Source organism: Meleagris gallopavo, chromosome 33 (assembly GCF_905368555.1).
Source record: "Meleagris gallopavo chromosome 33, MGAL_WU_HG_1.1, whole genome shotgun sequence".
Classification (NCBI taxonomy): Eukaryota; Metazoa; Chordata; class Aves; order Galliformes; family Phasianidae; genus Meleagris; species Meleagris gallopavo.
The window spans coordinates 617,081-632,827 of record NC_139437.1 but is presented as its reverse complement, the minus strand read 5'-3'; the positions used below and the strand labels follow the sequence as shown (position 1 = coordinate 632,827).

Below are 15,747 nucleotides of genomic sequence, written 5' to 3'. Positions count from 1 at the left end.
ATAAAAGCGTGAGTAAACCAGGAGTAAAGTGTGAGTAAAGTTGAAGAAAAGTTGGAGTAAACCTGGAGTAAAGTGCGAGTCAAACACACTCAGAAAAGTAGTGTGAGTAAACACAGAGTAAAGTGCGAGTAAACTTGGAGTAAAGTGTGAGGTAAGCCCAAGACAAGTTTGAGAAAAGCCAGAGTAAAGTGTTAGTAAACATGATGTTATGATGTGGAATACTGGAAACCAAAAAACAAAACCATGACACCTTTACATGTCGACCCTCTCACCATTGCACCTGACTAAGCTGTATGCTTTATAAGAAAATCACAGAAGGCTTGAATTACTTTACAGCTTTCAGAGAAAAGGAGGAAAAGGAAAGAGAAATTAAAATGGGTAGGAAGATCACCCTGCTTATTATTCTTTATATCCTTCACTAGCTTCAGCTCAGCGTGAGCTTTAGCCTTCCCCATTGCTTCTCTGCAGGCTCTGACAACACACCTGTACTCCTCCCAAGGGGACAGGCCCTTTTTCCCACTTTTCCTAAACCTTCTTCTTCCCTTTGATCTTATCCATGAGCTCCTGCTCATCCACACAGGTCTCCTGCATCCATTCCCCGATTTCCTACTCTTAGGGATGCACCGATCCTGAGCTTGGTAGAAGTGCTGTTTAAATGTTGCCCAGCTCTCAAGGGCCCCTTTACCTTCAAGCATTCCAGCCCATGAGATCCCTCCAAGTAGGTCCCAGAAATTGTTGAAGTTGGCTCTCTGAAAGTCCAGGGCAGCAATCCCACTTTCTGCCTTACTTCTTCCACCCAAGATATTGAACTCCACCATCTCATGATCGCTGCATCCCAAGCTGCCCCCAAACTTCTCATGCCTAACAAGCCCATCCCCGCTGGAAAGAACAAGGTCCAAAATCACCCCACCCCTTGTTGGCTTCTCCAATACCTGCGTGACAAAATTGTCTTCAACGCATCGCTGGACTGTGTGTGCCTGGCCGTGCTGCTTACCCTGCAGATACCTGGATGACTCAAGTCCCCATGAGAACCAGTGCACGGAATTGCAAGGCTCCTTCCAGCTGCGTGCAGAAGGCTTCATCAACTTCATCCTCCTGATCTGGTGACTGCAGTACACCCCACAACAGTGTCATCCCTAACAGCCCGCCCCTTGATTCCCACCCACAAGCACCCCACACGTTCTTCACCCTCTCACGGGAGCACCTCAGTCCATTCTAGGAGCTCTCTCACATAAAGAGCAACCCCTCCACCTCGCTTCCCCAGCCTGTCTTTCCTGAAAAGGACGCGGCCCTCCATGACAGCATTCTAACCACGTGAGCTGCTGCACCACATATCCGTGATTGCAGTGAGACCACAGCCCCGCGACTGTACACAGATCTCCAGCTCATGCTGTGTATTTCCCATGCTATGCGTACTGTCTACAGGCACTTTAGGGAAGCAATATGTGCAGTTACCCCTAGAGGAACACAGGAAGATTTTGGATGGGGTATTGGCAACATGACCTTCTCTGAGGAGTCCCCGTATGATCCTATGGGACAGCTAGAGGTTATTCCCTGCAATCTCCAACAGTGACAACATCCCTCAGCCCTTCTCTGTCACATGAATTCCCCTCCCTTGCCTCTTCGGACCAATTAAAGCCCTGGTAATCAACCCAGACAGCTTGCTCCCCAGCACAGTGTCCTCCGCTTGTTCAGTCAGAGTCCATCAGTAGCCCACATATCCAGTTTCTCAAAGGCCTGCACAAGATCAGGATACCCAAAGCCTTGATCAAGACACTGCCCCCTCAGTCAGGCAGCAAATGGGAGCCTCAGTGCTCCGCAGCCAGGAGCCCCCAATTACTAAGACTCTCCATCCTTTTTTGGTGGCACTGGTATTGATGCAGCACTCTGTCTGGCCCCGCTCACAGAACCACACAGATCACACAGAATGGCCATGGTTGGAAGGGACCTCAAGGATCATCAATCTCCAACCCCCTGCCACACGCAGGGCCACCAACCTCCACATGTCACAGCAGCCCAGGCTGCCCAGGGCCCCATCCAACCCGGCCCTGAACACCTCCAGGGATGGACAGGGATCCACAGCCTCTCTGGGCAGCTGTTCCAGCACCTCACCACTCCCTCTGTAAAGAACTTCCCCCTGACATCCAACCTCAATCTCCCCTTCCTCAACTTCAAACCATTCCCCTTGTCCTGCTGTTATCTCCCCTTTCAAAGAGCTGACTCCCCTCCTGTTTGTAGGCTCCCTTTAGGTACTGAAGGCTGCAATGAGGTCACCCTCAGCCTTCTTTTCTCCAGGCTGAACAAGCCCAGCTCCCTCAGCCTGTCCTCAAAGGGGAGCTGCTCCAGCCCCCTGATCATCTTCGTGGCTCTCCTCTGGACCCTCATCCACAGCTCCCTGTCTTTCTGTTACTCCCTGAATTCTCAACGTGCTTCTCAGGACATGAGTTCTGACTATTTTCCTGACCCTCTTCTGTTTCTGGCCCGAGAGACTCAAATCTATTATGCAGGGACACTGCAGGGGTTGGTGACACTATGGGTGTTGGGATCAGACACTTCACTATGCTACAAGCAGAAATGGGCAAATGAAGAGTAGGTAACCATTCATGTGGGTAAATGCTGTCAGTACACTCGGAGGTGAGGTGGTCCTGCATTCCTGGCCCACAAAAGAAATCCTGTAGCACAGAGAAGGCAGCTTAGCCTTGTGTATGAACCACACAGCACTCATCTCTGTGCAGAAATGAAACAAATATCTCATGTCAATCTGAGCAAATCAGATCCTGGCACAGCCCTCAACTTCTGGGAAGTTGGAAACCCATTTGGAAGTGAGGCCGTTCTTGAGACACTCCTTTAAAGAATTAAGAATAATTAATTGGTATCATTGTCCAGGTTGAGTGGCCTATTGTAGACTCTCACACTGATGTCCACTTTAGTTCCTTGTCCCTTAATCCATACCCAGAGGCTTTCAACCATGTCATTACTAACTGTAAGCTCCATTCCATCCAGCCCACCAGTACACACAGTAACCTCATCCCATCTCACCTGCCCTGCATCTCCACCCTGGAGAGCCCAGAGCCACCCATCACACACAGCACAGCCGCCACAGGACCGTTCCCACCACGTCTCACTCATGCTGATGATGCTGCAGCACACAGGCCCTCCAACTTTGGATAAAAAATGTGAAAAACCAGTAACAGCCCTGCACATGGGCACCTGGGGGGCTGGTTGTTCCCTTGGGAGCTCTGTGGCTGTGTTGATTCCATGAGTGCAGAGGTGACCTGTGACACAGAGGGCACAGCTTTCTGCGGGGTGGATGCAACTGCTGGTAGAATTCACCAACACGAAGCCTCCCAAGTGAACATCCACCCTGAGAATGGAAGTCCCCCTCCTCCATGCCCACCATTCCACCAGCACAAGGAAAACAAACCGTTGTGGCATCTGAAATGCTCCTGTTCCTCCAGACTGGGCACTGCAGTCACAACTCTGCAGGGACTCATGTCCACAACAGAAGAACTCTCCCCAGAGCAGAGAGAAAGCAGGGGAGTTCAGAGGCAAATGAGTTTTCTAACTCTTAATGCAACTAAACATGACGTGTGACAAACTATGGGAGGAAATCCACCATTAAAATGATTTTTTCAGGAAAAAAATAATGGAAAAACAGCTTCACTGGCTCACCAAAATCAACCTCCACTTCCTGCCAACTGCATTCCAAGCACAGCAGCTTCAGCTGAGCACAGCAAATGTGAAGGATCTGCTGCAGGAGGTCTCAGACACACCTTCCCAAGGTGAAAATAAAACCCTCAAGCCGAAAAGGGATCACTTGCAAGGCAAGCACGCACTGGAGAGCACTCTGAAATTCCTTTGCTGTGGGGATGAGCTGCTTTGCACCCTGTGGGTTTGCACTGCCTTCTGCTCCCATCACCTCCAGAAAATATAGGTGGTGCATTTAGGAAGAACAAGCTCAGCTTTTTGCAGCTTTATTGGAGACAGCCAAGGGTTGGTGTCACACAGCTGCTTTAAGCTCTTGATTAAAACATTTGGGAAGAGCAGCAGAACCAACGTGCAGCACATTGGGTTAGGACGGATGATGGGGTTGTGTGAAAGAAATGCCCTCCCCAGAAGCAAGCACTGGGCTGGAGGAGGCACCAAAACCAAGTCCTGCTTGCACCGTTCACTCTCCTCATTCCACATGCTTAAATTTATTTTAAGAACAAAAAACAAGACTACAGTGAAGAAAGCTCCAGAACAACTCAGGTACTTTATTCACCCCCTTCCCTTTCCACTACAGATGATTCTCAGAAAACCTCCAAGAGCCACGTTACTGCTCTCCTGACCCTTCCCTCAGATTCATCAGAGCACTCACAAATTATTGAGAGCAACACATGCACACAGACACACAGAACACCCCTACACAGCTGCTTCTCCTTAGGAAACGGCATCAAAAAGCTGCTGGCAGGAGGAGCAGAAGAGGAAAGTGGGCATGGTGAGAGAACTGCTTTGGGTAGCAAGGAGAGGCCATCTGAAGCTCCTGGGTTAAGTCCCTTCTGCACAGGGTGTCAGTGATGCACCAGGAACACTTGTAGGGCTGGTGAGGAGCTCTGCCCTCTGCACAAAGCCCTGCTCACACTCGAGGCATTTCTAAGGCTTCCTGCCACGTGAACTCACTGGTGCAGGCACGGATTGGACTTCACCCAAGTGCAGACACTCTGGAACCTCAGCAGGCTTGAGCTGTGGCCAAAGCTCTTCTCGCAGGCTGCACATTTATAGGGTTCCTCATGTGGATCCATTGGTGTGTAATGAGCTCCCAGCTCTGGACAGACCTCTTCCTGCAGTCAAGGCACTCACTGGGACTCTCCTCTGGGTTGGTTCTCTGGTGTCTACTGATGGTTGAGCTCCAGATGAAGCTCTTCCCACACTCCCTGCAGACAGGTTTTCTTCCTTTCTGGTGACGTATTGGCCCAGCTGAGGTTTCCTTTGGGTCCTCAGCTGCTGCCCCACAGCAGAGGAGTTTCTACAGGGGAGATAAGAGGTGACTCTCCTTGCACACAGCCCTCTCAAAAACGTGCCACCTGGCAAGGGGTTTCCTAAGGCTGTGACACATCCCACTCTGCATTCTCCCTTGCATGGCCACTCAACACAACAACAGCAGTTGAAAGAGAACAATATGCATAATCCTCATGCGAAGAGGGAAAAGGGGATTTAGTTTGGCCGCAGAGCTCTTCCTCTACTCAAGGGATTTCATCACCACACAAAGCTACAGGTGATGACCAGGCTGGGACTCTGACTGAAGCTCTTCCCACACTCGGGGCTCTGCAGGCTCTGTATCTTGTGTGGCTGTGCCGGTAGGTAATGAGGCTGGATCTGCTTTTGAAGGTTCCCAGAGTCTTGAGATGCTTCTACAGCCTGTGTGCGGTGTGGGCGTGCTTGTGGGTGTTGAGACTGCATCTTCGTTTAAAGCTCTTTTCACACTCAGGACACTGGAAAGTTCTCTCTCCTGTGTGGATGCACTGGTGCACTTTCAATTCAGAATGGCTTTTGGAGCTCTTCCCACAATCAGGACACTTATAGGGTCTTTCCCCTGTGTGGATGCGCTCGTGGCGCTTCAGTTCAGAACTTCTTTTGAAGCTCTTCCCACACTCACGACACTGAAAGGGTCTCTCTCCTGTGTGGGTGCGCAGGTGGTAGATGAGATGGGAATGGGTTTTTATGGTCTTCCCACACTCAGTGCACTTGTAGGGTCTCTCTCCGGTGTGAAAATGCTGGTGGTAGATGAGGTGTGAACTCCTTGTGAAGCTCCTCCCACACTCAGGGCACCTGTAGGGTCTCTCTCCTGTGTGGATGCGTTGGTGGGAGGTGAGGTGGGATCTCCATTTGAAGCTCTTCCCACACTCAGAGCACCTGTAGGGTCTCTCTCCTGTGTGGATGCGTTGGTGGGATGTGAGTTGGGATCTCCATTTGAAGCTCTTCCCACACTCAGAGCACTTGTAGGGTCTCTCTCCGGTGTGCATGCGTTGGTGACAGTTGAGGTGGGAACTCCTTTTGAAGCTCTTCCCACACTCAGAGCACTGAAAGGGTCTCTCTCCAGTATGGACGCGCTGGTGACCAGTGAGGTCGCAACTCCATCTGAAGCACTTCCCACACTCAGAGCACTGAAAGGGTCTCTCTCCTATATGGACACGCTGGTGGTGGTTTACGTAGGATCTCCTTTTGAAGCTCTTCCCACAGACAGAGCACTTGTACGGGCCCTTTATTGAGTTTGTGCACTGGTGGTTAACGATGCTGGAATCTTTTTCAAAGCTATTTCCACACTCAGTGCGAGGATTCTGCTTTTTCTTCTGGCTCACATCCTTGCTGCTGGGTTCTTCAGGCTGCTTTTGACCCGTGTTGAAGTCCAGTGGGCTCCTTCCTGTCTTTCCCAGATGCTTTCCCAGTGGCTTCTCGATGAGCTCACCCTGACCTTGTGATAGGCCTCCTTGGACGGCCCTTCTGATTTCTTCCACGGAGGTGCCACTCAACTGCCTTTCAGCCACAACACTTTTCTGCTTATCTTCCTTTATATTTGTAAGCCCATCCCCTGCTGGATGGCAGAGAAAATCCAGAAATAGCAGATGGTACACAAAATAAAACCCAGACAGAGATGCCCCAACCTCCTCCTTCCCTGCACCACCTCACCTGGGCTGAGGTCTCCTGGCGCGGCCTCAGGGCTACGCACATCTGGGATCCAGGGCTCTTCCCCTCCTTCAAGCAGGGAGATCAGCACGGGTTTGGGGGTTAGAAGTGGAGCTTCAGTGAGAGAAACAGGGGAGATGAGAACATTTCCATCATTTTGGCACAGCTGTTTCTCCAAATCCACTCGTGTCCCTCCCCAGGGAGAAACCACAGTTTGGGCCTGAATGACACTGTGCAAACACATCCCTTGGAACAAAGGATGCTTTTACAACTCTGAAAATTATGAAAGGATATTTTCATTCAAACCCAGCACACCTTTAACATGCCTGAAGATTATGCAGGGACATCTTATTTCCATCAGTTTTTTCCCAACTGCTCTGTGTTAAAGGCTTCAAAAATGTATACAGGAATGGAACAGAAAGCCAATAAACACTAAAGGAGTAACCTGGGAGTGATCAGTTAGTTGGAGCTGATGGCACCATGCAGCGCAACAACACAAAGGCTGTTTGCAGGGAGATGGCCATCCCCCTCCAGCATGACGCCAGCTTGCAAGCAATGATTCTGGGGCTTTTATCGGGGCGCTGAGCACTCTAAGCCACTCTGAAACTCATGATTCTCTGTGTCCCTTTTGTTGCTTGTCTTGGTCAACAAGTAACTCTATGGCAATTATTCCAGGCCCGGCCTGCAGAGGCTCATTCTGCACAGCCACAAGTGCCCTAACGAGGAGGAAAGGCAGCAAAGCCCTCACCCAGCGAGGCCACGCACTGGTACGTCTCCAGCATCACGTCCCGGTAGAGCACTCGCTCCTCCCTGCTGAAACACACCTCCGCAAAGCTCACGGGCTCCTGCAAGCAAAGAGGCTCCTTGCTGGGAACAGCCCAGGCCCAGGGAAGCAGCTCGCACAGGACACAAACTCCAGTCCCAGCCGCTTCTCTGGCCCCAGCGCACACACGCTGGCTGAGGCCATCCCTCTCCCCCTGCATTCACATCCCTCGCCCCTCGGCCTCTCCTGCCCGCTTCCCCCAGCCACCTGAGATGGACGTGCTGTAGCCCATCTGCTGCTCTCCTGCAGGACGATCACGGCTGGAAGGCAGAAGTCGAACTGGAGCCTGCAGGGACAAGAGCAATGGCAGGGGAGCTGTGAGAGAACGCAGCAGTCCCTGTCCCAGCCCAGCCCTCCGCAGCCCAGATGCAGGGCACTGATTACAAGTCACAAAGCTGACTCCAACTGGGTGGCAGAAAGCACTGACACACGGTTCAGCAGTACACAGACTGAACGCCTAAAGACAGTGCAGAGCAAGGAGTCGGTCATCTTACCCCTAAACAGGGAGCAGCCCAAGCGCCCCTGAGCTCTCCTGCACGGCAATGGCTGCACGACAGGATCTCCCCACAGTCAGGGATGTCGCCCAAGGTCACACCTGTACGGAGATCCCGCTCAGCCTGACACCGGAACACCAGGCTGACACAGATCTTCTGTAAGAGACTCGTGGTTGGTTTGGAAATTCGTGACCTTCTCTAAGCTGATGCGTTACAGCGATGATCTGAAGGTAATCACAGAATCATAGGATGGCCTGGGTTGAAAAGGACCACAATGACCACCTAGTTTCAACCCCCGGCCATGTGCGGGGACACCATCCACCAGACCAGACTGCCCTGAAATACATCCAGCCTGACCTCGAATACCCAGAGGATGGGGCATCCACGTCCTCTATGGCTACCTTTTAATATGCCTCACTACCCGCTGAGTGAAAAACTTCCTCCTCGTATCTAAAATAAATCCCCTTGTCTCAATTTAAAACCATTCCCTTGTCCCATCAATATCCACCCTCGTAAACAGCCGTTCCCCCTTTAATTTATGTTTTTCCTTCAAGTCCTGGAACGCCACAATGAGGTCTGCCCGCACCCTTCTCTTCTCCAAGCAAAAAAAAGCCCAGCTCCCTGCAGTTCACACTGCTGGGCAGAGCTCAACTTTCTGCTGTCAGTATCTCAGCCCTCTGCCCACCTGACAGCACGGAGCCTGAAGGCTCTCGCTGGATGCGTGCCAGCTGCAGCCATTGCAGTTCACACTGCTGGGCAGAGCTCAACTTTCTGCTGTCAGTATCTCAGCCCTCTGCCCACCTGACAGCACGGAGCCTGAAGGCTCTCGCTGGATGCGTGCCAGCTGCAGCCATCAGCACCCACAATGCCTCGGCGGCTGCATTCCCCTCCTCCCCCACCAGGGGGCGCTGCTTCCCATTCAGCTCAGCACGCACACCGCGCTCACTTCCAGGGCTCGTTCTCGGCACCGTGCGCCCTTTGCACGAGGCAGCCTGGGCTGCGCTTTACTGACGTGCTGCTCGGGCGCGTTCTCAGCGTGTGCTCCAGTCAGCCCGCAGGCTGCCGGCTGTTCAGCGTCTGTTACACAGCCCAGTGCCGGGGCTGCCGCAGATGCTGGACGAGCTCGAGCTGGCGCAGATGCTGGACGTGCTCAGGGCCCGCAGCGGTGCGCTAAAGGCATCTGCAGCTCCCGGGACAGCCTGAACAAAAGCCTTGGCAGGGCTTTGCACGACCCCAGCTGAGCCATCAGCCCAGCGCTACTCGGAGGCTTCACGTTCAGACACTCAAAAGGAGGCATCAGGTCATCTCGTGTCTCCCGTGGCCCAGAGGGAGAAACGCGGTCCCAGCTGGGCTGCGTTACAGAGAGCCAAGCGGGCAGCACAGCACGCTGAGCTCCTCTGCTCGCTTCCTCGCTGTCCCAGTTCCAACCCCTTCCTGCGCCCCTCCATATACAGGCCGGGCTGCACCACGCCTGGGAACCGCCGCTCCCCTCGGCGCAGCCCGTCGGGCCCAGCAAACCCGCTGTGCCGGGCAGGAGCTGGAGCCGGGACCGGGCTCCCGCCGGGGCTACAGCAGTGCCGGCTCCGCCCCGCCCGGTGCCGCTCCCCGCTCCCCGCTCCGCTCCCGGTGCTGCTGGCAGGGGGCAGGAAGCGTGCGCTCCTCCGCACGAGCCACCAAGGGCACCTACCTTGGGTGCGAACGGGCTGCTCCCACCTCCGGGGCGGGCAACCGGGCTCCTGGGAGTCGCGGAGAGCAGAGGATGCCGAGTGCCCTCAGCCCGGAGCTGCCCGCAGGACGCCTTGCTGCACCTCCTGCCCCCGCGGGGCTGCCGGACGGCTTCCAGCCAGGCTCTGGCCGCTTCGGCACAGCCTCAGGTCCAGGCGGCGATTCCCACACGAGCACGCCCCGAGCCGGCTGCCAGGCCTCGGGCGGTTTCACAGCTCGTTCTCCTGGCACATCTGCACCCGGGGGAGGGGGGAGGGAGGGATGGGGGCTGTGTTTTGTTATGCTAATGAAGCCTCGCTCTCTGCTGGGGCTCTTGGCTTCCTTTGGTTCAGCTCTCTGCTGTAGGAGGGCCGGCTCTGCTGTTCGCTGAGGTAGATCTACGGATTTTTAGGCCACCAAGAACGAACTGCCGTCGGGTTAACCGCGGGTTTGTGTCTGGGGCAGACTGCTTCCTGTTCTCCTGCATTTTCTGTGGGACAAAAGTGCGCTCCAAGTTTCACTTGTCCGTGTTTAAACTCTATGCATCTTGAATGGTGAAGGAGCCAGGATGCTCCCCTTGAGGGTGGATCCACAGCTGTAGGCTGGGTGATGGCCATCAGTGTGGGAGCACAACCCCTGGGAGCAGGGTCCCACTTGGGGAGGTATCTCGAGAATTCCCAGAACCTCACAGGTGAAATCTTGCATGAGTGAGGCTATAATGTGCTCGGCAATGTAAGCTTTGTAATACTTTGGAAAAATCATCACAACAAAAATGTATCTGGGAGCATTTGCAGTTGGCTGCCAGGAAGGGGCCTGGTAGGATCATGTAAGGAGTGAATGTCCAAACTGGTTTTTCACTGTTATCTTTGTGACTGTTAAGTGTTTCTGTTGTAAAATTACTGCTTGTGGAATTCCATTTACAGTACAAGTGCTCTTGTTGCCGGGGGACACTGGTTATAGCTCCTGCCCAGGGTATTCGGTGTCCCGTGCCCTGGGGCAGTAGGCAGAGTCCATTACCCAGCAACAGAGACTTTATAAGCGGCTGCCATCTGGTGTGAATGCTAAATTTTGGATCCGAGGTGTGAGTGGTGTGAATGTGGGAATCGAGTTTAATTGGATGGTTGTTTAACCCTGTATTTGTTATCAGAGATGTGACCTGCAGTAGTGTCCAGGAATTGCAGTGGAACAGAGGAAACTGGCATTTCAGTTGGCGTTGTGGACTGGGGTTTAAAGAGGAATGTGTATTTGGTCACATTAACGTACCAGCTATAAGGTGAGGGCTTTGGTGAACAACAAGGAATCAGTGAAATTTAGTATGGGGGAGCACGGGGAAGGGAAGTTCCCAGGCAAATTCCACTTGAGATATTGCTGGAGAGCCTGGGGGCCCTGTGAGCAAATCAATGGTGGTTGGAAGGTGATGACATTTAGCAGTTACATTTATTGCTTTGGCGAAGGCAGGAGGTGAGACGCTGGAAGTGAATCGCCTTCATCTGCTGAGACCTGGGAAACTCGATATCCCACTGCAATAAGAGGCACTGGATTTGGTAACGGATGCAGTAACAGATAAGGGTGGAGAAGATTACGCTAAGGAAGGAATTGCAGCAAAGTGTGGAATTTGTAGAACTGGAACACCTATTGGGTGTTAAATACTTCTGTAACTCCAGTCAGTGATGAATTTGTAACCGTAAGGGAAGCCACTGGCAGAAGTGAGGAGGTTGACTTTCTTAAGCCTTTACAACGTAGTGTAGGTAAACAGGTAGGGATACACAAATGTTTGTAGGTGCCAAACTCACCAGAACCTTTACTGGGGCAAGATTCACTAGAACAACTGGAAGCTGAAATCAAGTTGAAAGGAGAATTGGAATGTAAGGTATCAAGCAGAACAGTTAATAGAGGTGCTTAGCTTAGCATTGATCACTGCCCTGCTGGGACCAGGATCCCAGACAAAGCAAGTGATCAAGTCTGTCCTGGGGTATGGGTGGTAGAAACCCCAGGAAGAGCTAAGAATGCAGCTGCAATAGCAACTGGAACACAGCAGGGAGCTCAGCCGGTTCGGATTAAACAGAACCCCCTCAAATTCGGAGATAGGAAAGGAATCCAGCCAATAATTGACAGTTTTCAGAAATTCGGGTTGTTATTGGAGTGTGAGTACAAGATTTAAGGGCCATCAGTAGAACAGTGTAGGATTTATGCCCACTGGTAGCATTATGCCCATTGGGTATACACGCTGCTTACAGAATTATCAGGGGAATTGGCATGGTGTATCATTCTGCACCTAGAAGACGCCATTTTCTGTCTTCCATTGAGTCCAGAGAATCAGCTGATGTTTGCTTTTCCAAAGGTTAAAAAAAAACCCATTCTTTTCATGAACCAACGTGGCAAAGACTGGAGCAGTGGGTACACAAACAGGAAAGGAGCTCCGGACTTCTCTAGGGATGATAAGGCGGTGTTGCATATGGATATACAGCTATGGAATACTGGTTGAACACTCTCTATGCCCTTTCCTACCCAAAGGTCCTCGTACAGGTTGAGGAGAGCAAAGCAGATTAGGGTTTACCTGTGGCAATTAGACAGAGTCTGTTGTTAGTACAGAAGAAAAACTTTCACTGTGTACAATGAACTTGAACGTGTTCAAGTGTCTCATTAATCGTCCTTTTGCTGCATGCAGCAGTGCTGTATCTTCCTTCCATCCTGCCCTGAAGGGGATGGCACTAGAGCTGGGCTCGTCCCTCCTGTGCCGTCCTGTGGACACGGGCCACTCACCTGTCAGCCACCTCAGGTTTGCCACTGCTCAGCTTGACCTCGATAGCATCTCTCACTCCCATGCCAGGTGTTCAAGCTGGACGCCTCGTGATCACGTCGAGAGGTTCTGTCCGGCACAAATGGCTCCAATCTTTCGGCTTTCTCACTCCATGTCTGCTTGTTTCCATCTCCCAAGGTCTTTTGCTAATCAGAGCGAGAACGTCTGTATTTTCTCCCGGTGATGTACAGATTAAAGGAAGCAAAACACAGGACCTGGATAAACGAATTGAGGGGGCTTGGAGAGCATTCAGAAACAGAGGACACAGAGGTATTAGGGTTCAAAACAAGATAATAGTTCCCACTTCCCTGTTATGGTCCATAACCGTGGCCGAGCACAGGAAAACTCACTGGGGAACCGAGGCCCTGTATAAATACTTGAGGCAACAGGTTGTGGCTTGGAATTTATACACCACCACTAAGCAGGTAACACAGCAATGTGAGACTTGTTTGCAGAATAATCCTAGAACAGGCCCCAGGGTGCCATGGACAAATAGGGAAGGGAATTTGTCCTGGGCAACAATGGTGAATTGATTTATCTGAACTCCAAATAAAAGGGGATATAGGTATACATTGGTATTAACAGACACCTTTTCAGGTTGGCCAGAGGCTTTTCCCTTGCAGGACCAACAAGGTGCAGGAAGTAACTGAAGTGTTGTTACAAGAGACAGTTCCAAGATTTGGGGTTCCAGAGCATCATATACAATGATCAAGGTGAAAGAGCAAGCATGGTGGAGCTACACGTGAGTTAAGAAGACATCTCAGCCCCAGTGGACTATTAAGAAGACCGGACCATTGAAGCTAAGGATTAAGAGACAATATGTTTAGAATGTGTTTTATAGGTTGCACGTGTTACATAAGACTTGCTTTAGCCTGGTGTGAAAATACCTATTTAAACACCACTAAAGGAATAGTGCTTAGCCTGAAGCTCCCTGATTGTTCGATATGTGCAGCCTTACCGAGAGATGGAGGAATGGAAATCCCTCAGTGTGGGACTCCCTCCACCAATTGGGCACTATGGGGTGGAGCAGGAAGCAGGTGAAGGACCTACATTCAGTATACAGCTATAGACAGGCCTCAGTGTAAGACTCTTCCTGAGAACCAGAAGGGCATTATGTAGGAGGATGCTTAGTGCTTCAATGGCACAGATCCTCCTCCAGGGATACCGAGAACCTCTTGGGAAAGGGTGAAGCGGGGAATAACCCTTATAGACCGGCCCTCTGGGTTCCATAGTTTTATTGGATGGTTTATTCCTAGTCTAGGAGTAAGTGGATCAGAAAAGGCAATTGTCAGTATAGCAGCTACACCAGAGAATAACAAGAACTCAACTATGGATGCTGTACTTGGATTGCAGACAGAGGTATCCTCTCTTAGTCAAGTAGTTGTGCAGAATGGAATGGCTCTTGATCTCCTGACGGCCAAAGAAGGAGGGGTGTATGCTATAATTAATCAAAACTGACAAAACTCAACGAAAAGAAACGGATTCCCACTAAACTGTGGGAACAAATTCAGGTGATCCACCAAGTTACTTTGGACAAGACCTCATTTGGATTTACAGAACTGTGGAGCAGATTAACCAGTTGGTTGCCGAGCTTTTCCTGGCTTTTTCAAGGCTTGCATAGTCTTACTCTTTCTTGGAATATTCGTACGCATTGTTCCGTTGTTTCTTAAATATGTTGAATGGAAGCAGCGTAAGATGCGCCAAAAGATGGAAAGCAGGGCGTTTTTCATAAATCCTGAGGAGAGAATGGCATCATCTAGCGACGTGAAGATTGCTAGATTGCAGAAAAGGGAGGAATTGATGTGGAGCATATTCCTTTAGAATTGTTTTGGAATTATGTACTAGGTCAGAAGGTGTAGAGAAACAGATGCTCCAGGCACTGGTGCGCACTTACACTGTGCCACTACAGCAAGGAATAAGCCCTGCAAGTCACAATAACTCAGCAGTTGGGGTGGAGACTATGATAATAACTTGTTGGAACCAATGAATATCCCCTCCTATCCTAATTGTAATATCAGAATAATCTATGCCTACTTTCTTAGAATCAATTGCAATATCCTCTCATATTCTTGCATATGTACAACTTGTCTCTATAAACATCCTTAAACTGTCCATTTACAGTGTGCAGGTTAGGAAAGGCTACTCCTGCACCCAGCGTGTGTGCAGAGAGCTGAAACACAAAATATACCTGCTTTATAATCATTTTGTGGTTATGGAGTTTGGTTTTCCGCAAGTCATCCTGCTTATGCCATGACCTGTGTTCCTCCACACATACCGAAGTTCTACTTAGCCTTGAGTGGGACAGAAGTGAGAACACTTGGAAGAACCTGGTGAACAATGTCCCAAAATGGATAGGATGGGTTTGATCGTTTGCTTGCTTGTTTGTATTCTTTTGTTTTATTCTTCTTAAGAGCAGTGTCAAAAGAGGATGTGTGACCTCCTCTGTGATAGGGATACTGGCACTTTTAATGTGTTACAAAACCATGGCTTTCTGGAAAGCTTCGATGTGAGCAGAGGAAATACTTTTGGTCATCTGTACAGCTGGGTTATCAGCACAAAGGAAAAAGATGCGGCTGTGATCACAGCAGAGTTCAGAGGAACATCCCCTGCAGAAAGGTGCATAGAGCTTAAACGCTGCCAAGTGAAACTAGGAATCCACTTTTGCCCCATAGACAGTGCAATAGAACAAAAAGCAGTTTTTCCTGACACAAACCCCCGGTTACCCCGAGGGCGATTCCTTCTGGGCGGCCTTAAAATCTGTAGATCTACAGCAGCAAACAGCAGAGCCGGCCCTGGTACAGCAGAGAACTTAACTGTGCTCATGCCTTGCAGAGAAGACCGAATTGAGAAAGCAGGATAGGAAGCAGTTCGAAATAGAACTCACTGCTCAGTGAGTAGAAACGAGACATCAGTGCCATGGGCAGCGCTGAGTGAGGAAGTGAGCCAGCTGCAGGAGATGCTGCCCTCGAGAGCAGGACAGCAGGAGATTGCCTCTTGCTGGGACCTGCTCACGGCTGAGAGGAGTTAAATGAACGCCAGGACAGCAACGTGGGGACGCGTGACCACAAGGATGTGCGAATGTCCCCGGCAAAGGAAGCCAAGAGACCCAGCAGAGAGCGAGGCTTCATTAGCATAACAAAACACAGCTCCCATCCCTCCCTCCCTCCCTCCCCCGGGTGCAGATGTGCCAGGAGAACGAGCTGTGAAACCGCCCGAGGCCTGGCAGCCGGCTCGGGGCGTGCTCGTGTGGGAATCGCCGC

General features: G+C 51.1%; 1 protein-coding gene across 1 annotated transcript; it reads right to left on the bottom strand.

The window, feature by feature from the left end:
* Nucleotides 1-4,219: 4,219 nt before the first annotated feature.
* LOC100548169 (uncharacterized) lies at nt 4,220-12,512 on the bottom strand. Its single transcript, XM_085214682.1, has 5 exons — nt 12,451-12,512; nt 7,697-7,775; nt 7,415-7,511; nt 6,670-6,780; nt 4,220-6,574 (listed from the first exon to the last, which is right to left on the bottom strand). The coding sequence occupies exons 1-5, from the start codon at nt 12,510-12,512 to the stop codon at nt 5,394-5,396; spliced, it is 1,530 nt and encodes a 509-aa protein (XP_085070808.1). The 3' UTR covers nt 4,220-5,393.
* Between the last annotated feature and the right edge of the window lie 3,235 nt (nt 12,513-15,747).

What these genes read in the sequence shown, in the direction of transcription:
- LOC100548169 (XM_085214682.1), bottom strand. Translation starts at nt 12,512, where the DNA reads ATGGGAGTGAGAGATGCTATCGAGGTCAAGCTGAGCAGTGGCAAACCT. An exon ending in CCAGTGCGTGGCCTCGCTGG is followed by an intron (nt 6,781 to 7,414) that starts GTGAGGGCTTTG and finishes CTCTCACTGAAG; the next exon opens with CTCCACTTCTAACCCCCAAA. An exon ending in GCCAGGAGACCTCAGCCCAG is followed by an intron (nt 6,575 to 6,669) that starts GTGAGGTGGTGC and finishes TCTGCCATCCAG; the next exon opens with CAGGGGATGGGCTTACAAAT.